The sequence below is a fragment of the Homarus americanus genome, unplaced genomic scaffold (genome assembly GCF_018991925.1).
Source record: "Homarus americanus isolate GMGI-L3 unplaced genomic scaffold, GMGI_Hamer_2.0 scaffold4060, whole genome shotgun sequence".
NCBI lineage: Eukaryota > Metazoa > Arthropoda > Malacostraca > Decapoda > Nephropidae > Homarus > Homarus americanus.
This window is the reverse complement of record NW_024746161.1, coordinates 10,894,962-10,920,895: the sequence shown is the minus strand read 5'-3', so window position 1 is coordinate 10,920,895 and position 25,934 is coordinate 10,894,962. Positions and strand designations below refer to the sequence as shown.

Genomic DNA, 25,934 nt, shown 5'->3' with positions numbered 1-25,934 from the left:
CAGTGTCTTCCACAAGGTCACCAATTGTTCTCAAGAAACACTCCAAGTTACTTAGTGCCTCACTCAACAGACTCCATCAATGTGTGGTGAGCATCTCAACCAGTCAAGTACTGTATGTTAAAGAGTAATATGACCTGTTAGGTGATACAGTACAGTACAGTATTGGTAAAATATGCCTTTGTATGGGTTTACCGCAACTATAGGTCACAGAAGGAGAATATGAAGCAAAGTAATGTATTGTAAAGGTCCTACATAAACTCATACTGAATTATTGCACAGTAATCAGTAAATCATTTTTATAACAGCTGAAAGTAGGTAGATTCACTGGCAATACGTTGTATTGTAAATACTGCACAATAACTTACTGGAAATTTGTCCAAATATGACAAAAGTAATAACAATAGGCTACTCACTCACAGCTGAGGATGGTATGTTGCAAGAAAGGGATTACTTTATTTAATTATTCATATTTTTTTGCTGTAACTTTGAAACTTTAATATATTTTTATTTATTTGAAACATGTCTCCGAGTGAACACTAAAAATTGACTGGTAAAGATGTCGGTCAATCAAAATAAAACAATAGTTTTTTGGGGGTCGCCATTTTGAATATAAGTAAATGTCACAGGAGAAAAGATACATACCTAACCTAACCCAAGCTAGCCTAACCTAACTTAATATTTATGCCATCAGAAAATGTCTTTGTTTTCCATGCCTGTTTTTTTTCAGACCGTCGGTTTAATGTAAGCCCACACATGTACAGTACAGTACGTTGGGTGTCACCGATAAATGTACAGTATACACACAGCCTTACAAGTATTTGTTGATCACCTGAATACTTGTATTACATCAGTAACATTGTACTCACTTTATGCGCAAGGTCTCCCCCAAGTGAGGACAATGTTGGGGGTGTAATACAAGCAAAATCACGCGATTGCTATACTGAAATCTATAAGACTGTCATCTGTATACCGTATATTTTTTTCTGAAACCCTGTATTTTCTTCATAAATTGCTAAATGTGTTTGTGGGCGATTATTTAATTGAACACACTGTTTGATAAATATTTTAGTTTTCTTTTCAACATTGTTCAGTTATTACTTCACGTCTCATCACCGTTGTTAAATTTGGTGATTATATTGTGTGCGTGTGTGTGTGTGTGTGTTCCAATTAGAGTGGAAATCAGTATCATGACTACTTTGAACCTTTGTAGTTAAACAAATAATGTACAGATATTCACGTGTGCTGGGGAGACATGTACAGTATAGGCTATACAATGTATCTCACCTCAACACAAATGGGAGTTTTATACTATACTGTACATGTTTAAGAGATATCACAGTGTTCTAAATTTGTCATGACACTGATGTTTAGGCTTTTCGTCGCTTTAAATATCTTGTTTACACACACACACACACACACACACACACACACACACACACACACACACGAAAAACAATATCACACCATCTTTGACTCTTGACATTACTCCTTAACCTTATCCTGTCAGGTTGTGATGTACAGGGAGTTGTTACATGTATAACCATTTTTCAGCAACCATAGACACAATATTGCTAGACTATTTCAATTTAAACTTGGCAAGTTTCTGCCATAGAGTTTATAAGCGCTTTCAGTTTACTAGTCTTTCGGGCAGTTGGTCTGTTCTTGGTTTAGATCTTTGTTATATTGTCCAGTATTAGTACAGAAGGGAACTGTAGTACCCGGAAGAAAACCTGTCATGTTTGGTAGTGTCACACTCATTAACAAACACCCCTTTTCACAATTGTTTAACCCAGGATATAGTGTGAGAGGCACGCGCATTACCGCTGTACCACCAACAGAATATAGCCTTGATTATTTCAGGCATGTGTTATTGTAACTTTAAAACTAATGAATTATATCATTATACCAAGTCTACAGTATATTCCAGGGACTGTAGGAAAGCCTTTCACATATAAATACCCCTCACTTACTTATCCTCTTCCTCACTGGTCCGCTGCACAATGATGGCTACAAGAGTAATGTATTATCCACAGGGTTATCATGAGTGGAGGAGGGGACGGGTTGGAGTCGGCGTCCCTGGTACGTCACGGTAGTGGTGGTGGCCGTAGCTACATGTCTGATAGTGGCATGATGAGGGAGGGTGAAGGAGGCCACACAGGTGCTGGTGCAGGTGGAGGAGGAAGAAGAGGAGGAGAAAGAGGAGGAGGAGGAGGAGGAGGAGGAGGAGGAGGAGGTTCCGGGACGGGGAGCATGGAAGGAGCGGATGAGATGGACTACATGGAGAGTGATGCTCCACTGCTCTCACAGTTCCACGAGGATGCCATCCAGCAGGTATGTCATCATGGTGGGTAGATCCGAGGATTTTGGGAATGGAGCCAGAGGGTCTAGTGGCGGGGTGGGGGGTGGTGGCTAGGCTTCAGAGGGAGTGGGGTTGTGATACCCCTGAGTACAATATTATCAGGAAGAGACTGGAATTGCCGATCATCGCTTGAGCTGACATTGAACATGGTATCTCCTGAGTGGATAAATTATATGCACCTGTCTTAACAGTTTTTTCAAGATCCTGTAGTTTTTATCAAATTTTTCATAGTTTTGTAAGTTATTAGGCTGGGAAGTTTAAAAGCAATTCAAAATAAGGAACAGGTCCTATCATTCTTATATGAACTCGGTCTCTGTTGTGAGAGGGTCATGTCGTGTGCAGTACAGATATTTCCTGTACCTCATGCATCTAACCTGTCTCACCCTTCTCTTTCCTAGGCTGGTACAGGTCCATTCCAGCGCCTCCTTCTGCTCGTGGCAGGTCTTGGTCTCGCTGCTGACACTATTGAGCTGTTTGTCGTGGCTTACGTCATTCCTTCAGCAGAGGTGGAGCTCTGTATGTCCGGCACCCAAAAAGGATGGCTTGGTGAGGTTTGGAAAATTTTCTTATTGCATGTTTACATAATTTATATAATGCAGGATGCTTATAATTATAAAAATGCATGGCCTTTAAAATCATATAAATAATTTATGAGAGCTTTTGGATTAAGGAAACAACATACAGGTACATTACATTTAAATGGATAATTGTACATCAATATACTGTAGTTTAAGATGGATTAAACAGCCTCTCTCAGACATATTCAACTTGTTCTTTTGCTGGCTTGTATTTTCCAGCTGAACAGGTCCAATATTTTATCATTTGATATACCTTGAGATATCTCTTCTCTATCAAGCATTAGAAATCTTATATTCTGCTAGTAAGATTTTTCAATTCATTTATGTCACTATTCAGCTATGTTCTATGATGTAATGTTTTTCTTATATATTGACTAGTACTGTAATTTTTGCTTTGGTATGGATTTATGTAACTGCTATTGTTTTTATATAATAGACCAGAAGGGCTGGAATCTAGTAAGGAAATATAATCTTTTATCTTAATTCTTTATTATAGCATTGCAGCAATTATTCTTGTATTAAATATATATACAGTACAGTATCTAATATTCTAAGCTTGCCTTTATATTTTGCATCGTGATATAAGTGAGGTGTATTTTCTTTTCAGCGGCGATCACTTTCATCGGCATGATGATCGGGGCAATGATCTGGGGTAGTCTAAGCGATAACGTGGGTCGCCGTCGGGCTCTCCTGTCGGCACTCTTCGTTAATGCCCTGTTTGGTATAATGACAGCCTTTATGCCTACCTATGGCATCTTTATGACCACGAGGCTCTGTTCTGGGATTGGGTAAGAAGAGATTCACTTTATAAGTTCAGGCAATTTGTTTATAATATTAATCAGATTTGGGCTGAAAGTGTGAGTGGAGATCTGGTGGTACTCTCTTATGTTATTAATTCTACAATTTATCCAGCTTACTAGCCATAAGGGCAATCGGTCTGTTCTTTGTTACTTTATCATGACCTTTATTATCCAGTGCAGTATTAATACAGGAGGAAACCAGAGTACCTGGAGAAAACCTGCCTTGTTTGGTATTCTGTCGTGTCACACTGGCTAACACCCTTCTCACATATGTCCCAAGCCAGGGGTTGAACCCCGGACACAAGCGACATACGTGCATCACCGCTGCAAGGAAAGGAATAGCTTTAAACTTGTGCAGGAAAAACCACATATTAATTACATTTCAATGGAAGAATATTTATATTTGAGGACTAGATTACATATACCTGGTTCTGAGTTTACCTTCAATTCTTGGATTAAAAAAAATCAATTGGGAAGGCAGGTTAAAAAGGATGAATGGATAGATTGAATGTTGGGAGTGGCTTGATAAAGATAACATCGAGATAATGGAAAGCAAAGACAAAACATTTGGTGTGGATAGGAATGATGAAAGTTAGATATGGAGAAGGACAAGAAAAACATATTAACACGTAAGAATATTTTGAAGATAAAAAAATAGTTTAGTTTACTGTAGTATGATTTGCATTAGTAAGAGATGAGGGGAATAGGTAGAGAAGAACAGGTTTTGAAAGACTGGTCATTTGTGAATCTTGCATATAAACATTGCTCTGAAACAGGACTTCAGCATTTGTCCCTTTAACACTGTCCTTACATCTACAACATGTTTAGAGTAGAAAAAACAAGGTAAATCTCTTTTTTAATCAGTTTCTTCATATGCATAATAGAGCTTAAGATTCTCTGATTTCACTTTCACCGAGAGAAGAGAATAATGTTTATGGTTTATTCTATCTGACTTTGTTTACTGGGTCATGATTCATATTTTAGAGCTTGTTTAATCATCTTGGCTGATCCTTGCTTCTTGCCAAAGTGGCATAGTTTAAATACAGTATATTTCATATCATAGTCACTCCTCAGTCATCAGCACTGTTCTGTCAACTGCCGACCCAATCACCAACCACCAACATCTTCTTCACCACAGGCACACCAATCACCAACAGCTTTCTCACCACAGGCACACCAATCAACATAGCTCTCATTACAGCCTTCAATATAATCCTGCCAATTACCAGCACAGTTATCACTACACTCATACAATCACTAAGAGTTATCACCACAATCATACAACCACTAAGAGTTATCACTACAACCATAAAACCACTAAGAGTTATCCCATTTACATTATTTCCTTTCTCTCCCGTAGAATTGGTGGCGGTATTCCTATTGTGTTCGCTTACTACTGTGAGTTTGTGACGCAGGCAGAGCGAGGACGCCACTTGTCCTTCTTGCTGGTGTTCTGGGCGGTGGGCGGGGTGTTCACGGCGCTGATGGCCTGGATTATTATACCAAGGACAGGTGAGTTTTAGTTATGATAATAATATAACATAAATAATAATAATATTGATAATAATGTAACTAATAATGAAAATATACTACTACTACTTCTACTACTAATAATAATTATAATAATATAAATAGTTACACACTGTTGGCAGGTAGTGCATGTACTAACAGTGCTTGACATAGACGTGACCGGTCGCCCAAGTGGCTAACAAGCCGATCAGTGGCGAAGAGGATAAAAAAAAAAAAATGTACTGACTCCAGAAGGTATATATCTACCTGCGCCAGTGTTGGTCGAGTCTGGCATTAAATTTTACTGGCGTTCATGTTTTTTGGCTATCATTTCCATTGGCGTCCATCTATACTAACGTTCATTTTCACTGCCGTTTATTATAACTGGCTTTCATCTTTACTAGCGATTATTTTTATTGGCGTTTATTTTCACGAGTTCATCTTCATTGGCGTTCATCCTCACTGGCATTTATCCTTACTGACGTTCCTTTTCACTGGCGTTCATCACTTTTATCTTTCTTTCATCCTCTTCGCCACTGGGGCAGGCGTCCGGGGGCTCGAGGTATGGACACGCGACTGACTAGTGTCCTTTGAGATCTTTATACACCTCCATTAGGTCCCCCCTTGCCCGTCTGACTGTAGTATAAGCTAGGTAGGCCTCCTTTTGAACATTCTCAATCATCTTAAAAGTCATTGGCATATTTTGAGGACGGCAATTTGACTAAGGATAGCCAGCATAGCTATCAGATGCTTATTTCCAGGAGAGTCCCTTGCTTAGTCTTGGCCTCTAATCAGCGATAGCACAGTATATTTACATGAGTAATGGTGAGTATTTTTTATGAATACAATAAGGATTACATTAGACTATTTGAGGCTGGCGGATCACTTCAACATTCTGTGGTTAATAATACTGTATAGAAATTTTCTTCACCTACAGGTTTTTTTTTTTATGTGGTCAGATTAATGTTTGAGTGTCTCACTGGATAACGCACTTGTGCCCCCTGTCCCAGACTGGGGATTGAACCCAGGGAGCGAGCCCCCAGACAAAAGCCCCTTAGGAATAAAACCCCTGAGGACGAAAGCTCGGGGACAAATATAATAAGTATTTTTTAAACAATTATTTTTATTCTTTGTTATTTACAATTTATGAACATTTCATTGACATGTAAAATATTATTCAATACCTAACCTAACATAACCTATTTTGCACTTTAACTGAGGGGGCTTTTGTTCGGACCTCTAAACCAGGACACAGGATCAAAATACCTTTGCAGAGTGCAGTAGATTCTGTCCACCTGGTATGTACTGTACTGTACCTACTGTATTTCTGTCTGCCAGGTATCACAGAATTGTGATTATTTATCAGGTCAGTGTATTATAATTCTTTCCACCAGTTATCACAGCTGTATAATTCTCTCGAACTGGTATTATAACTCTGCCAGATATAACAGCAATAATTCTGTCCAACAGGCATCACAGTGGTATTGGATGAAGAGCATCACTTTAGCTCATGGCGTGTGTTCTTGGCAATATGCTCCTTACCATCATTCGCAGCCGTCATTGGCCTGTACTTCATGCCAGAGTCTCCTCGCTTTTTGCTGGAGAAAGGGAGGGAGGTGGAGGCCATGATGGTGTACAAGGTATGAATGAACTCTTGGTGTGCACAGATTGCAGTGTGGATGTACAGTATAAGATGATTAGTTATTACTGAAGAAGTTTTTTATTCTTGATGTACAAGATATGTGTTCATTGTTGACAGTGTGTACAGTACTCTTAATCTACAAGAGAGGTGCTCCTAGTGTAGACAGTTTGTACTGTTGATGTACAGTACAAGATATTTAATAAGTGTACAAGCTACTGTATGTATCTGTATCTGCTTTTAATGACGAAGGTATATATTCATGGTGCACAAGATAATACTGTACTAGTATATCTTGCAATTTTAGTGAATATGTAAGGTACTCGTGGTGTATGAGGACATAAAAACATACTAATCATATATTTTACTTCAAAGGTCCTGGAATGGAGTTCTCAAGTTAATGAATTTTCAAACCTTGAATATAATGTGAAAGACAAAAAATGAGGGACTGATTCTGTGAGTGTTTGAAATATAATGGAATCTACAAAGGCTAATGTCAATCTTGGGGTTGTACAGTTTTAGGCATATCATATAACTACTGTACAGATGTACTGTACAATATCACTTAAAAATCACAAGCTATGATCACACAGAAGTCTTGATAACTAATGTTTAATTTTTTTCTTTGTATAGAAAATATTCAAATGGAATAATGCTCATAATCCTGGAGCAGAGTACCAGCTGACAGAATTTGAGTTACCATCTGGGAGTCATCGGCCTCTTCGTCACACTCCACCTCAGGGAGTTGGGAAGAATTTTGTCGCTGACATCTCATATGGTCTAGAACAAGTAAGTCTCCTTGCCTAGCCTTTAAAAACTGGGAGTAACTACTTCTCAGGGAAGTCACAGGGAAGAAAGGCTTGAAAATAGCATAGCAAGTGAGAAAAATCTGTTTACTGTACAGGTACAGTTAATCTTTGTTTTGTTGCTTGGTGAACCCTAGAAATGGACAAGAGCTTTAACCTCTTCACTTTGGGGATGCTACTTTCAGTAATGTACTGTACCTTATTCGGCAAACTCCAGATGATTTTATTCAGCTTAGAGGGGAAGCTGTACACAAGGGGGTTAATGTTTCTTTGCATTTTTTTATACCTGTACACTTATCTTTGGACAGTCTTAGGTATCAATTAAAAAGAAAAAACATACTGTACTTATCAAAACTTTATTAAAAAATAAAAAACTTGAGTGATCAAGCTACTTCAGTTGTACAGGGTGTTCCATAATACTGCACATGATGTTCTGTATAAATGGAACCAAACAGGGTAAAGTTAGAGGTGAATTAAGATGAAGAAATAGAAAAGAAAATTATTCATTGTTTTGAAATTTCTTGATTTCCTAAACCTAACTTAACTAAACTAGTCTAATCTAATCTAATGAACCTAATATAACTATTATAAACTAACAAACCTAACCTAACTAACTTAACCTAAACTAACCAACCTAACCAACCTAACTAACCTTATTAACCTAAACTTGCATAACGTACCAATCTAACCTAACTTTAACAAACTCACCTAACCTAATCCAACCAAACCGTAATGTCCTGTAAACATTATTAATTTATTTTATTCCTTATATTAACTGCACCAAGAACTCCTTATCTTTAACCTTGTTTGGCTCAATGTCTGGCACTGTACTGTATGTAACACCTTTATTCATCTACTGGAGATAATTTTGTGGTTGTTGGAGATGATTAATTCTATATGAGGAACATGAATAACAATTGAATCTTATATTATAGTTTAGTCATCATCATCATCATCACTACCATCACCATTATCACCACTACTACTGTCATCATCAGCATCATCAAACTACCACTACGATCACCACTATTGTCACCATCACCACCACCACCATCATAAAACTACCACCACCACCACCACTCCCATGATGATCATCATCCTCATCATTGTCAATACTACTACCACCTGTACCACCACCACCACCATCATCATCATCACTACCACCACCACCACCATCATCATCACAACCATCATCATCATCATCATCATCATCATCATCATCATCATCATCATCATCATCATCATCATCACCACCACCACCACCACCACCAAACTACTACTGGTACTACTTTAGTAATTCTCGGTTTGGTCTTTACAGTTTTGGGGTCTCTTTCTTCAACTGTTTCTGCCACCCTACTTGAAGACCACTCTCTTGCTCCTGGTTGTGTGGCTTACCTGTTCATTTGGGTGAGTTTTATACTTCATAATGACAATAATTTATTCCTATAGGCAATGTTGTTTCCTCACATCAAGCATGACGAACAATCCAACCAAGTGAATGGTGGGTAAGCTGATAAGTGGTGAAATGGGAAATAAATGTGTTCTTTATACTCTTTACCACTTATCAGCTTACTTGCCAGTTTTCAAAAAATATGATTCTGCACCTTTATGTTGTAATACAATATGACAAACCGGACCAAGAATTCTGAACAACACTCACTTGCTCGGGTGATTCATGTTAATTTCTCGGTATTAACTATACATGATATACAGAATACATCGTACAGTATTGGTTACACAATGCATCACGCAATCAGAAGTACCAACCTTATCAAATTAACATGGTCTCTGTCAGTGGTCGCTGCAAAGGCTGTCAGATCCAGAGGGTGCATAAGTCTTTTTTATCGACTGTACATCACTGTGTTCACCTATGACAATACAACTCCCACATACATCTGTTATTGTATCCAAGTTTCCTATTCTCTCTTGAACAACTTGTGAATACAGTATGACCTCCAAAACCTTGGGCCTTAGGACCTAAGAAAACCCTAACTTAGCAACAGTTTAACAACATTCTGAAGATTGTTATTCTCTCCCCAAGCAACTCTATCCCATAAGAAGGGACTGTTGTTATTCACTAATTATATGACCAGTATTCTAATTCATTTCCACCACCAGCCATTCAGGCAGTCGGTCTGTTCTTTATTATGAATGTTATTGTCCAGTACTGAATGTAACACCCTTCCCACATCTGACTCGGGCCAGGGAGGGATCGGACCTGGGAAATAACAATGAGAGACACTGTATCACCAACACCGTGATAGCTCTGTATCTTTATCTGTGATTGGTGTTATGCTTCCAGAATGTACTAAGAGGTAATACAGAAGTGAAGTACATTGAAACAAATTGATTTTTGGTTGCTGTATTTCAACATTTACAACTCTCACAGATAATTTGTTCTGGAATGTACAAATATATTAATTTGTTTTCTTGTGGACAGGTTTTATGGGCTGTCAGTTTGGTTCCCGGAGTATATTAAGCTGCTTAAGACTGAGGAGTACGACAAACACGCCAACATCTCTAGGGGTAAGCAAGCAACTAACACCAACAGCACCGGGTGTCCTTAATATAAATTTCCTTTTTGAAAAAAAGTGAAAATGTTTCAGCCATGTTATATATATATATATATATATATATATATATATATATATATATATATATATATATATATATATATATATATATATATATATATATATATATATATATATATATATATATATATATATATATATATATATATATATATATATATATATATATATATATATATATATATATATATATATATATATATATATATATATATATATTATATATATATATATATATATATATATATATATATATATATATATATATATATATATATATATATATCCTGCTTATTTGATTATAGGTATCTTTGACATGTTTTGTTTGATGAAGTTGCATTATGCACAGGAGTGTGACGGTCAAGTGGATACAGCACTCGCCTCCTGTTCCAGGAGTTAGTGGTTTAATTCCCAGGCGTTTCCAGTTCACCCAGCTGTAAATGGGTACTAAAATACTGTATACAACTTGGGGGAAGTTAATGTGGCCGAGTGCAGTACCGGCCATGCTGCCTCCTTGTGTACCAAAGGCTTAGTATACAGTGTCCTGTATCCACACTGTCCTTGACGGGCAGCCATGTCTGTGGGACCCACTTTCACATTATGCAAATTAAAAGAGATGCCTTTTTTTGTGAGTATGTCTGGTTATCAAGAAATTGTAGACGAGACATGTATGGTCACACATCTGGTAAAGAATATACAAGTACTGTGCAGGATATTACAACAGCAACATTGTCCTCATTTGTGGGAGACCTCACACACATCAAGTGAGGACAATGTTGCTGTTGTAATACTCTACAAGCATTCATGTGATTCACATGAATATCTGTAAGACAGTGTGTAGAATTATATAATTATCAGGTACATAAAGGTAAATTTGTTGTTTATGTTATCATTATCACATAATAACACTGGTAAATCTTATAGATGATGTGATTAAAGACGAAATCTTCAGCAACACCACTCTGGACAACATCCATTTTGTGGGCACCATCTTCAACAATGTCACTTTCAGCAAGACCCTCATCAATCATGTCCTCTTCCTCAACTGTTCCATTTATGACAGCCTTTTCTCGGATGTTAGGACAAGCAAGACATTTTTTAAGTGAGTTTAATTATTTATTTACTGTAATTATCATTTCATCACTACTCAGCTTGCTAGCCTCTCAGCTAGTTGGTCTGGTCTTTGTTAAAATCTTTACTATCCAGTGTTATTACAATAGGAAACCAGAGTACCCAGAGAAAACCTACCAGGACACAGTAGTCAGAGGTACAATATTTGGTTAAGGATAGTTGACAAAGCCATGAGATGTTTGTTTTCAGTAAGGTCACCATCAGCATTTGGTGTTCCCAGGTGGTCACACATCCAAGTACAAACTAGACCCAACATTGCTTAACTTCACTGTGCAGTATGTTTATGTGTTTACTTGATCCTCTTCGCTACTAGTCGGCATGCTAGCTCATCTGGCAGTGTCATTTCTCTTTTACACACTGTTGGCAAGTATTAGGCATGTATGGGCTCTAGAATGTACCCGAACATGTACAGTACCAGTGTTGGTCAAGTTTGGTCTTAAATGTACGTGCAATTGGTGCCTTCATAACATTATTTTATTATTCAAGAGATGTCTCACTTTTAACTCCAGAAAATTCAGACGTTTTATATAAGCTGTACAATAATGAAGTACAGCTCCTCCCCGACTTATGACCTGCTCTATTTACGACCACCCGCACCTACGACCTGCCTCAGTCGTACCAAAATTTTGTCAAATTACATATTTTCGAGTCCCAACTTCAGTACACAGACAAAACTTTCGTTTGTAATTCACTTTAAAATGGCTAGCAAGCTTAAAAGTGAGAGTTTTGTGGTGCTGAGAAGAAAAAGAGACTCATTTTAGATACGACCATTTCAACTTATGGCCTGGATTTGGGTCCCTAATCCCGTCGTAAGTCGGGGAGGAGCTGTACTGGGCTGTGCTGTATGTACGTACGCCAAAAGTAAATTCTACATATCAGTCTGGTTATGTAAACACTTTGGAGTGAATTTCTTAATCCTGATTGAGACATATTTATGTATCGCTATGAGCAGATTTATGACCTCGCTATCCTAAAACTTATGTCGGAATTTCACAAATAACATAATTTGCATTACAAAGAAGTAATTTTAGGTTGGAAATACAGCAATGTATATATTTTTAATTTTATCCTCTTCACCACTGATCGGCTTGTTAGCCACTTGGGCGGTCAGTCACGTCTCTGTTACGCACTGTTGGAAAGTACTGGGCATGGACTTTACTGGTTCTAAGATGTATTTGTACCTGCGCCAGTGATGGTCAAGTTTGTTCTTGGGTGAGCTCACACTCAGTGCCGTCACAACATTCTCTGGCAGATTGTTCCATGTGTCTACAATTCTCACTCCCAAAAAGTTTTGCTTTGACAATTTTCTTAAACTTGTGGCTTCTTCTAGTTGAGGCTGTGACCTCTAAAGGGGCAGGTAGTTCCAAAGTTAGATATCATTTGCAGTTAGTTGGCTTGGTAGTGTCCTGGGACCTGTAGGACAGGAGGGAAGTGCTAACATCAACTTAGTTGCTGCATTCCCATCCTTTTTATTACTTTACTTTGATATTACCGTAAATTAGTACCTCGTGCAATTTCTTTCTTCTAGGTGTTTCATGGCATAATGTTGTGCAAGGTGGAGGAATAACTGTAATAGAGTACAGTACTTGTACATTATTGCCATGTAATAATCCTAAATATGTCAGGATTTTATTTTATTTTTATATTTTTTTGCTGCCTTTATCGCATCTTATCGCATAAACGTAACAATGTTTAATTACATAGATTCAGTGCACATTTCTTCCTGGTCAGTATATGTTCTGTATATTATTGTTTATATTTGATTTTTATGGAATATTTTAACATTACCCTTCTGTTTTAGAGAGTATTTTCACATAGCTTATTGTTCTTTACAGGTTTTGCCACATAGCACGCAATAGCTTCATCGACACTGACATACACAAGTACCGCTTTCAGGACTGTGAAATGACTGACAACACATTCCATGGACTTGCACCTGGCTGTCCACTAGATTTTGATTATAATATCCACTACAAGGCGGTGTTTCAGGAGAATTTGATTGGACAGTTGACTATGATTCCTGGCACTCTGATCACATCCCTCCTCCTGGATAAGTTAGGAAGGGTTAGGATTATGAGTGAGTATGCCTTATGTTTATCATTATTATTTTTAATAGCTATTTTTTTTATATTCATTACATAGTAAAATTTATAATTACTGTATCATGTTTTAAGAAATATAAATACTAGTGCGAAAATCTGGTAGTCATAATGAAAATCAGATTTCCTTTACTGCTATTATGAGGAGAACCCAATCAAAAAATCTGGCGTATTTAGGAAACTGGCAAGAGTTAGGTTCCACGCATTCTAGATTACAGTACAGTACTGTATTGAGTTTCAACCCGTATAGCCTGAGAAACTGCAGACATTCTTGTCTCTGTTGATAAATGGAATACTGTTTGTGTATAGAGAGTTACAACATAATTTTTAATTGTTGATGGACTAGTGTGATTACTAACCTTGTTACCTGCATAAAGACCTTCATTGTCAAAATGCAGAAATATCATTATAATGTCAATACCAACAAAGACTCGGAGATTAAGCAGAATTATAGTTCTCCAAGTGTGGTAGCACTATACCCTTGAAAAGTAGAGATGGACCATATAGGTACTGTACAGATGCAATAAAATCTTCACTTTAATCTAACACAATAGAGAGTTGTATATATCATAGTTTTGAATTGTTGTTGAACTGTAATTTTTAAACTAGTAATGCTGTTAAAGACCTAAGCTGTTAAAACACAATAATAACATTTTAATACAGTATTTCAATTCATTAGTATTATAAAAAAAATAATAATTTGGTCAGAATAATATAACTACCCAGTATACAGTACAGTAATATTTTTTTTCTGGGGGAGGTTATACTGTATGTAATGTGGAAGGGATGTATTGGTGTCCCTGTATGTAATGTAGAGAGCTGTGTCTCATAATTTTTTATAAACTGCCTGTACATAATGTACAGGTAGTGTAATTTCTGAACCAGTTACATGCTTAATTTCCTAAGCTGTTGAAGTACAATACAGTAATAATATTATAACATGAGCATTACTTTTTAGTTGTAATGGTTGCACATATGAAAGTACACAATACCCTTTCCACACTAACCTGGCCCATAGGCCCTGCCTCTCTTCTTTGCTAATAGCTGATTGGTTCATAGAAATTCAAACTAAATGTGTTCACAACCGGTTAGCAGACCTGTTATTATCTAAAATAATGTTAAATATATGGATTATCAAAATGCAAATCATTTTAAGGCATTAGCATTTCAGAGAGGATGTTAGAAAATTTTAAATATTTATTATGAAAGTTTGATATAAATACGCGCTTATATACGTGCAGTCCGTGGGGGGGGGGTAAAACACTCAGGGAACCAATCAGCTATTTGTAGCTATAGACGAGGGGCAGGGCTTACGGACCAGGTTAGCGTGGAAATACTATAGTGTCATAAGAGACAATATTGTACAGTACTGAAGTTTGTTCTGTTGTCATTAAGATAATGTTCTTGTTACAGGTATATCTATGGCATTGTCATCAATATCGGCATTCTTCATCTGGTTTCTAAGCAGTAAAATTAGTGTCATTGTCTTTGAAGCTGTATTCAACTTTATTTTCATATCTGGTTGGAATGCGCTGGATATAGCAACAACGGAAGCTTTCCCAACACATATCAGGTAAAGTGAGGGGAGAAGATGGCTGTTATTTCATTGGCTTTGGGATTCAGAGTCCTTAGAGGAAAAGAACATGATGAGATAAGAAAGGCCAATTTTGCCAGTTATGCAGTTAACAAATATATTTATACTGTATATATATATTGTACTGTATTTTAGACTTTACAGTAAGTACATAGTCCATACAGGTGTGATTGTGACTAAACTATAGCTTTATTATTACTAATTATGTTGAATTCTATTTCTTGACAGGACAACAGCATATGGCTTCCTCAGCGCTGCATCACGTATCGCAGGAGTGATGGGATCACTGGTCTTTGGTCAGTTTATTTACTCCAGTCGAGCTATCCCAATGATTGCTACTTCCATTGTTCTAATGCTGGGATCTATAGTTTCTCTGAAGCTTCCAGAGACCAAAGATAATCTTTTATAGACTAAATGTTTATTAAAATTAACAAGTTTATTGCGAGGTAAATTTTGCAGGTTACCAATGAAGCAACCCATTATTTTAAGCAAAAATTTTGTGACGACCGTAGTCAAAGTGTATGTAAATTTAAAACCCGGGTACAGGTATTTATTTGTTCAGTGTATTATTATATTTAGCTTATGAAGGAACATTGTTTCTTCAATTAGTTTCACAAATGGATTCATATACAGGGTATGTCATAAAATGTATACACACTGCCTTACAGATTTTCATAGTGATCACATGAATGATTGCATTATAACAGCAGCATCGTTCTCACTAGTTAATATGCGACCCAGCATCAACAAGTAAGGACAGTCGCCACGAAAATCTGTAAGATACTAAAGTGTGTAAATTTTTTTGTGACAACCTGTGTTGTGTATGAGAGAAAAGGTGTGTTGTGAAGTATCTAAAGATATTGCAGACTAGTACACTTACTATTTTCTTCTTTTGTTCTGAAAAAGAAGTACAGTATATGTATGAAAACCTCTTGAATTTGGACTAATTCAGCCCCAGGTTGGTCTAGACATAAAAAAATCAGGATTGGAGCAACATTCTGTTAAATGAAGCTGGTTTTTTTGTACAGGTATTTTGTTTATTATAATTTCTTCACTTTTCAGCTTACTAGTCTTTCATGCAGTTGATTTACTCTTTGTTACTTTGCTAAGACCTTCATTGTCTAGTGTTAGTACAGCAGGAAGTACCCAGAGGAAACATACTATTTTTGGTAGTGTTATACTGGATAACACCCTTCTCACATCTGACCCGGGCTTGGGATTGAACCCAGGACACTACTTCAGAGATACATGCACTACTGCTGCATCACCAATGCAAAAACATACAACTGATTAAGAATACCTATAATTTATTATAACATTAGTACAGTACTTACCAAACTAGTTTAAGAATGATGGTAAACAGTTGTGAGTGGCTGTGTGTGTTGGTGATGGCATGATGCAGCGCACAATACATACTGGGTACTTTACTCATCTATCAACATTGCCACACAAACTTCTTTTCATAATTATTCTAGGATGTGTAATTTTTTTGCAATGATGACTTCTTTCCAGCACATAGCAAACATACATACACTCTTTACAGTACATGTACGTACAGTATTGTTAACATAGAACATTTTAAGAATTCTTCATGCAAAAATGCACAAGAGAGAGGATTCTGGCCTGTTGAGGGGAATTGGAGTTTGTGTGACCTTTCTCAGCTACTCATCTACATGACTGATTCTCAGACAATTCCCTCACACACCGTGTTGTACTGTACAGTACACATAAAGTGAACTAATGCATATGATTTTTTAAATATTTTGCTGTAAACTTTCAGTGGATGTCAGATCAAAGGGGCTTCTGACTCTTCATGCATTCCAGTTTTAGGTGAATCCAGATTCAAGGGAATTAGTGTAGTGTATATTGATATATTACAGAAGACATAATATTTACAGTAATTATTTTTATTTGATTAAATTACACACACACACACACACGTACTGTATATATTTTTCTTATATATTTAAGCTGATGTTTGGATCACTAAGATTAATTGAATTTAATTACAAACCCAACATAATTATACATAACAACCATAAGATTTAGTTAACATAAATACTCATGATCAAGTGAGTGAGTGAATGTCAGAGTCTGTGAATGAGTCAGTTGGTGAATGATGTGTGTGTGTGTGCATATGTGCATGCATGCATGTGTGTGTGCATGAGTGAATATGTGTGTGCATGTGCATATGTGTGTGTGCATAAATGCATGTGTGTGTGTGCGTGCGTGCGTGCGTGCGTGCGCGCTTACATGCGTGTGTGTGTGTGTTTCATGAAGAACAACCAGCACACCTAAAACATTCTTACTGTTTTTAACCTGGGAAATGTATTGGTGATAAGTGTCACACTGTATGTTTCTTCTGCATTGTCTTGAAAATAATACTTCATGGAGTGAATTAACATATACAGTGGTCCCTCGGTTCACGAGCGCCTCGGTTAACGAGATTTCGGTTAACGATTTACCTTCCATAAGATTCTTAACTTCGGTTAACGAGTAATCCCTCGATTAACGAGTTTTTTACGAGCCGACTTCAACATGTTTTCGCTTGCATTTGGCGGTCCACCAGCTGTAGTATTAGTCCGCCAATACAGTAATCGGTTTTAGGGCTTAAATTCCTTACTATTTTAGTAAATATCAAGAAGTTTATACTATTCAATAATTTTAAAAGTTTAATATTAACTTTTTAAGTCATTTTAACAATTATTGAACATAATTGAAGGAAAAGAATTTAGTTTCTGGCGTGCCATCCAGCCTGTTAACACACCAGACAGGCGTTAGTCTCTCTCTGTTTTCAGTGGAGGTAACATCTTGCTTGAGACTCTCTTCAACTAAACGCTTTTTTTCTGTGTTTCCAAGCAAATTATTGGTCATTTTGAAATATATTTTACATATTGACAATATTTAATGCAGTGCAGTGTTGATTTACAGAAAATAATCTTGAAATACACCAAGAGAACTAAAATTTTATGGGTGAAATGGTGCTATGGGGTGACTTCTCTTCCACCCCAATGCCTTCTCTTCTTCCTTCTCCTCCACCCCCATTCTAATTCCCATCATCATCATCATCATCCAGGAGCCTTCAACATGCAATTTTCGGTGAGCTGGAACCAATTACCCAAAAACCCATTGAAACAATGGTTTCGGTTAACGAGCAACCTGCTGGAACGAATTGTGCTTGTTAACCGAGGGACCACTGTATATATATATATATATATATATATATTGAGATTTTTCAGTAATGTAGAAGATTCATTACACTCATACCTGAATTCACATGTAAACAATAATTTTCGCAGTACAGTATGTGCTGAGCTGGTTATTTGATTTGAGATGCCAAAAAAATTAAAAAAAGATTGTATAAGATGAATGAGTATAATGGAAACCTTATGAAGCATTGTGGCTTTACATGTGAGGTAGCCAAAGTTCATATATTAAGCACAGCAACTTTATTGTGTATTGGAGTTGGGTGCTTGTTGTTGTTTTTATAAAGTACTGTATTGGTTATCTGAAAGTGCATTTTTATAAAAGGGAGAAGCTGTGCAAGATGAAAGTTTGCATTTACATTCGTATGAAATCATGGTGATAAAACTCAAGAGCATGAGAGTGAACAGGTAGCAGTCTTCAGCCACATCAGTGAGGGCTGGTGAACATGGGAAGGGTTGCCAAGACCAGGCAAAAAGTTCACTCATTAAATGATTAGGTCATCTAAAATTGGCATTTGTAAAGGCAGCTGATGCATAAATCATATATGAACATTGTTGGGTTGCATAAACAGTCTTAGTCGAGAGGGTTTAATAGAAGTACAGTATATGTCTGTGTAGATAGATATAGGATATGTCAGTGTTTTTCTATAGTAACAAAAAATTTTTAAGTTGTTTCAACAACATTTTATAGTTATGCAGTTGCCTGTGTGCCTGACAGTGTTGAAGGAAACTCTATAGTCTTGGTAGAAGACAAAGATAATCACATATTTGGGAGACTCATACAATACAATCATTATTGCCAGCTGACCAATGGTGAAGAGGACATGTCTGGTGAGGTAGTTAGGAAGATTGAATCAGGCAGTATGTGTTGCCCCTGATGCTGACCACCCCGCTGCACTGTATTGGTTTACAAGAGTGAAGGAAACTAATAAATGATAGTTACAATTTTTTTTATAATAATAATAAAGGTGGACATTAGACAAGCTACTTTTGATATAGGGTTTACATCTTAAATTTTTGAGGCTATTATTGGTTATGTTAAGGGGATTATATCAGGTGTTTAAAGTTGGCATGAGACTGTTTTTAGAACCAGTTTGTGTGTGTGTGTGTGTGTGTGTTTGTGCCTGAAGATCATGTAATACAGTAGTATGTCTATGGGCCAAAAAATAATTCATGAATACCTGAATTTAAACATGAACAATAAAGGTCATAACAAAGAATAGACCTACCACCCAAATACTGTACTGTGTGAGAAAACTGATAAGTGGTGAAGTGATAAGTTAAAAAAGATTGGATTTAAAATTGAATTCATGTTCCAAAGTTCAGGTGAGTTGGAGAGATATACAATACAGTCTACATCTTCCCAACATTCTTGAATAATTTTGTTACATGGTTAAGTTAGTATAACACAGACGTTTAAACCCATAGACACACTACAAACGTCTCATGAACACACATGCACACAGACTTCAAAAACAGTTCCAGAGCCAACTTATAACCCCTTGAAATATTGTATTATTGTCTTAATTTTAGTCACTTTTAAATATGTTAAATACTGTACAGTATTTTCAGTGTGCCAACAGCTAAAGAGTTGAAAAAAATTAAATAGAAAGGAAAAAGATTATATTAATCTACACCACGAAGATGCCGGAAATCCATTTTTTAAAGTGAGACATATTGTAAGAGTATGGAAACACAGAAGAAGGCAGAGCATTCCACAGTTTGGCTGTGTGAGGAAAGAAGGAGGTACTATAATGGGTTATTCTAGTGTGACCGACAGCTACAGAGAAACTAGTTCACTAAATGTAGCATGATTCTGTTAAATTCCGTGTCAAATGCACCACTTGATGCGTGGGGTTTGTTTACATCTGCTAAGTTTGTGTCCTGCCGCCACTGCGTGTGTTGTTTACTGTTACCTTTCGGTCTACCTCTCAGTCAACTAACTACTGTACTTAGACATCATGCCGAAAGTCTCTCAGAAGTCTCAGAAAGGAAGTGGTGTGGGGGAGAAAGTCAAAAGAGTGCAGCTATCAATTGGAAAAAAGTTTGGAAATAATAGAACAAATTTAAAACAAACACCGAACCCCCTAGTTTAAGGTGTGTTTGATGTGTCTCCATAGGTGGCAGCGTATTAACAGAATTAATCTCAATTTAGCAAACTAGTTCACTAAATCTAGCGAAAAATAACGGGAAAAAATATCCTTCCGCTAAATCGAGAGTTCATTATATCGGATTCCGTTAAATCGAGAGTATTCCATATATTGTGCTGTACATTCTTTTACAGTATAAGCATCCACAAATTAATACATTCATGGTCATAGATTGTTTCTCAGTTATTCAACCTTGGGCCTAACATTGGACTGAGCCAATTTGTGAATGTGTGTAATGCACCCAATAAGCTGTTGATCTAGAGCCAAGAAACCTGACACTAGTGTGCTGGACTAATCATAGAAGAGTGATTTCTCTTACTACTATCCTTACCCTAAGAGAGAGAGAGAGAGAGAGAAAGGAGGGGAGGTGCTGACATACACATAATGTTGCATCAGGGGTGTGTGACTCATTCAAAACACTTCAAGTATTGCTAAAATAAAACAAGACAGTGTATTTCTGTTCAAAACTAATAGAAGGAATGTAACACCAGTTCAATGGCAGGTGTGGCCAGGGTTAAATTTGGGGGTTGAAGCCTGAAAATCCTTATGGCCAACTCGAGAAGAGAAGTGAGATGTGGACAGTTATGCTGATGTCATGTCAAGTGCTCATTCTTCTTCTTCTTCTTCTTCTTTGTAAATTAATTTACTGTATCTTTTTTTTCCACTTCTCAAGTTACAAGCTATTCAAGTGGTTATTATGTCCTCTGTTCCCTTGTTACAACCTTCGTTGTCCAGTGTTAGTATAGTACTGTACAGGAGGAAACTTAAGTACCTGGAGAAAACCTGCCATGTTTGGTAATGCCATACTGGTTAACACCCCTTTCATTTCTTTCCTGGTCCTGCTGGTATGAGCTATCGTGATGGCAAGCCCTTTGCTTTCAGAGTGATGGCTGCATTAAGGGATGACATTTGTTGTAAGAAGAGCACCAGACACTAATATTAGGAATTGTGAGTGTAGACCAGTGAGCACATTTCACAAGTCACCTAGTGATGGACAAATAGCCACAAAATATGGCTTGCGTAGGTGTGTTCATGGTTTGTGTTTTAATAAGTTGATAAATAATAACATTTTGATTGGTTGATAATGATTTAGTTTTGCTAGATTGATAATGACTTTGTTTTGATGGATTGATTAATAATTTTGTTCATGTAAATTGACGATAACTTTATTTTTATACTGTAGTTTGATAAAGGAGGTTGCACTGAAAGGCTGAATGATGGTGGTTGGCTTGGTGGACAGGATCATTTCTGTGTTCCTAACCCAAGAAGTTCATTTCTATGTTGCTGAGGATATTATTAAGGTACTGTACATGCTAGTCTGGTCTGAAGAACACATGCGTGAAGTTGCTTCTCAACAAGCAGTCTCATTATCCAGTATATATATATATATATATATATATATATATATATATATATATATATATATATATATATATATATATATATATATATATATATATATATATATATATATATATATATATATATATATATATATTTCATTAGCATGCATAGTACAGTTTATTAAAAGGGAAAGTTGGTCCATAGGCCTATTTATTTTACTTTACTGTTAGAGGCAGTATTGATACAGCACACTATAGAGTTCTAGACTAAGCCTTTTATGGTACACAAGAGGTCAATTTGGTTAGCACTACATTTTACTGCCTTTACTTCCCCAAATGTAAAATTAGTTGCCCATTAACAGTTGGGTTAACTGTGGGTTTCTCTTTCTCTCTCAACTTGCCATATCATAGCTTAGTTTTAACATAGTGTTCCTGAGTGATGGCTGATGTGGGGAGAAAGTTGTTATTCTAGCTTCAGTACAAGATTGAAAGGGGGTACAAAATGTGATGGTGTAGCCCAAATTGTTTTACTGAATAGAAAATGGAGTACATTACAGTAAGTCCTCAATATATGTGGGGGATGCGTTACTGAAAACCCTAGCATAAATCGAAATCGTATATATCGAATACGTTACTTGGTTAAATGGGAAAAAATAGGATGCCTTCCATAATTCAAAATGAAAATGTTCCAGACCCATTTTCAAGACCAATAAACCATAAAACAAATCAGTGCAATATTATTTTTAAAATACTAGATAAAGCAAGTGTACAGTACAGTGTATTTAACAATTAACAATAAAAGCAGATACTGTATTAACTTGGGTAGACAAGATGATGGAGGTGGTGGTAGAGGTTTTATATAGTGGGTGATTGTGTTGGAGTGACATCTGCAGAGTCATCAGGATTACAATCCATATCAGGGAGTACTATGACATCTCGCATAAGGCAAAATTTTGCACGCATTAATTGAATTCCTGGTAGAAATAGCGTCTTTGCATATGAGTGAAATCGCATATGCTGAACTCGCATACTGTATATCGAGGACTTACTTTACTCTGGTGCAGTATATGAGGGACTGCACAACCATTCATAACGTTACAATAAAGTGATCAACTCTCTTAAATCTAGTCAGGAAAGTGTTCTGAATACAGTATTTGTTTGCACCTAGATTATTTGTAATTTGATACATTGTACTATAAACTGCATATTATTTAATGGAAGTTTTCAAGACAAGGATATATCAATTTATTTTAATAATTTTACATTAAAGATAATACAGTGCTGTACTGTATTCAGTTTGCCTTAGTTACAGTATATTGCTTTTCAGTAAAAAAAAAAAGTTGCATTACACATACTACTCATATTTTATACATACAATATTAGCATAAAGTTTGAAGAGAATCTGTAAGAACACCATAACACAATTTAAATTCATTTATTGGTCCTGGCGTACATATCAATAAGGTGTTTAGGTCACATTATTGAACTCTTAAGAATAAATATGTACAGGGAGTCCAATTCAAAAATCCTTACTTCAGAAACATTATACTTGATGAACAACTCCTAAGTATTTTCTTGTCTTAGTAGACTTTCATATGTGCACTGTGTTATATCTGTAATATTTTTGAGATTATTAAATTTTAATATAGGTCAGATAATTTATGGATACCTTGATTTTCTTGTGGGTGGGGTGGCAGCAGTTAAGAGGCGTAGAGGTATTATGATAACTTCACATTGATGAGTTGCCAGTTCTATGCACACTTTACCGAGTAATACATCAGTTACCAATATTAAGCATATCATAATGAATTATAGATAAGTTACCAATTATGAGCATCACATAATACAGTATGTTGAGTAATATCCTTATACTGTACTGTATCATTAAGCTTAGCTCCTTCAAGTATAATGTCGCAGTTACCCTATGCTATTATATCCATTTTATCGTATTAAAACTATTTTTATTAGCCTATTTTCATAATACATTGATGCTCATATTAATCACTGTACTCTCTTTATTTGGATTATATTAAGGCTGCATTAGTCTACAACTATAAATATATGACGTACTGTAGTGGTGTCCGTGTATGTTATAATCTAAATGTGCGATACAGTACTTGGAAATTTATGGTAAACATCACTATTTTTGATGGAGAGGCTGCAAGCATGGTAGATTTTTTTTTTTTTTTTTTCATGGTGATACCTTTGGTGAGACAGGCTTTAGAAATTAGACAGAATGCATGAATGGTTTCTTCACATAGGATCTCCATTAAGTATTGTATAAATTTAATGTTTAAACTGGTTTTTAAATTATTAGGCTACTGATATGTGTAGGAAGGGTTGTACATGCATATCTCAATGTTAACGTGTATGGGGTCGGACATTCAAACTTGTAAATGTAACCTGCTAACGTGAAACCTCTTCATGCATGTTATTGGGCAGATCATGTTTGTACAACCAGTCTTTGCTATGTATAAAATGTACAATATTTCCTGTCATTTGTGTAAGATATCCAATGCAGGGATAGTGTTAAATGTTGTATGTATATCTTATGGAATGTGAAAGTTTGGGGGTTCATATATCATTACAAAATCATTGGAAGCTAGTCATATAATGCAGAGGTATGGAAGCAATGCATAGTATGAGATTGTAACTAATGAGCAATGACTTCAAAGAGAAAATTTAATGAATGATATATAAGATCCATTTTTTTTAAGCTTCATGACATAATTTTCTCAAAACATGTAACTTTTTTCTTTATACTTCATCCAATATTGCTACACATCTCTTTGTTCGTTGGTGTTTGCTACAATAATCTTCCTCCAACTGTTGTCACGTGCTCTCTGTCATCCATGGTAGTTGTTCATGTGCCTCATCCATGGTAGTTGTTCATGTGCCTCATCCACTGTACACCGTGTTGCAGGGTCCCATGATTTGTATTTTCTGATCTTATTGTATTAGAAGTCTGTTGTAAATAGAATCTGGAGTATTTTAGGCTTCGATATTTTTTTTTTTTAACCCTAAGAATAATTAATTATTTGCCATACAGAAAAGCATCATCATTCACTTGTTCATGAAGCATATCAAATACTGTAATCTCTTGTTCCTTTGTGGGTGTGTGTGATTTACAGAATTCCCATCTGCTGTTGTGATGTTTCTCCCTCTATATGATGTCTGTGTATGGTCCTAACACTCCCGCCAAGATCCACTCTTAACGGCTGACTTCAACACATCACTATTTAAATACATCACTACTTAAATGCATCACTACTTAAACACATCACTACTTACACATCATTATTTAATGCATCACTACTTTAACACATCACTACTTAAACAATCACTATTTAAATGCATCACTACTTAAATGCATCACTGCTTAAACAGCTTACTACTTAAGTGCATCACTACTTAAACACATCATTACTTACTTTGTATCATTTCACCACTTATCAGCTTACTGGCCATTCGGATGGTTGGTCTGTTCTTTACAACTTTGCTATGACTACAATACTAAAACACATCATTACTTCTAACTCTTGTTTTGTATATCATAGTTTTAACTTACTTTATCTATGCTACTTACTACTTTGCTGTCACTTGGAATCGAGTATGTATTTAACACTTAAGATGTGTTTTTCTTAAATTACTGCTATTGTTATTGTTTATCAATATTTCACTCGGCTTTTGTACATTTTTATTCACTTAAACTACAAAATAAATGTGAATGATATGTCAGTCTTGGAATGCTTAATCACATAAATTTCTTATGTACATTCAGCTACTCATCATTAAATACCTGTATACTGACAGAGGACCAGGGATTGACATTAACAGTTGCCTCACTGTCAAAGGTCATTAAAATGCAATACACTAGGATAATATATATATATATATATATTTTTTTTTTCATTTTCACAAGCCTAGATGGTCAGGTCAAGTATATTAACTGCATATACCGGTAAATAAGAAACTTTTGATCAGTTTCTGCACATCATTATCGTAAAATTAAATTTGTCCTATCCCAGCTTGTAGCTAAGTTTTATGTTACCATTACTACTGTGTTATACAGTATGAGTAACTCAAAAGCGATACATTTTTACACTAACACACAGGATGGGTCTCG

General features: G+C 36.1%; 1 protein-coding gene across 1 annotated transcript; it reads left to right on the top strand.

Annotated features, from left to right (window-relative positions):
* The first annotated feature begins 2,213 nt into the window (after positions 1–2,213).
* Positions 2,214–16,220, top strand: LOC121879035 (synaptic vesicle glycoprotein 2C-like). The gene is made up of 12 exons (XM_042385517.1): positions 2,214–2,331; positions 2,758–2,905; positions 3,545–3,725; positions 5,098–5,249; positions 6,717–6,886; positions 7,519–7,674; positions 9,010–9,098; positions 10,132–10,217; positions 11,210–11,387; positions 13,252–13,493; positions 14,929–15,088; positions 15,338–16,220. The coding sequence occupies exons 1-12, from the start codon at positions 2,251–2,253 to the stop codon at positions 15,516–15,518; spliced, it is 1,824 nt and encodes a 607-aa protein (XP_042241451.1). The 5' UTR covers positions 2,214–2,250; the 3' UTR covers positions 15,519–16,220.
* Positions 16,221–25,934: the final 9,714 nt, after the last annotated feature.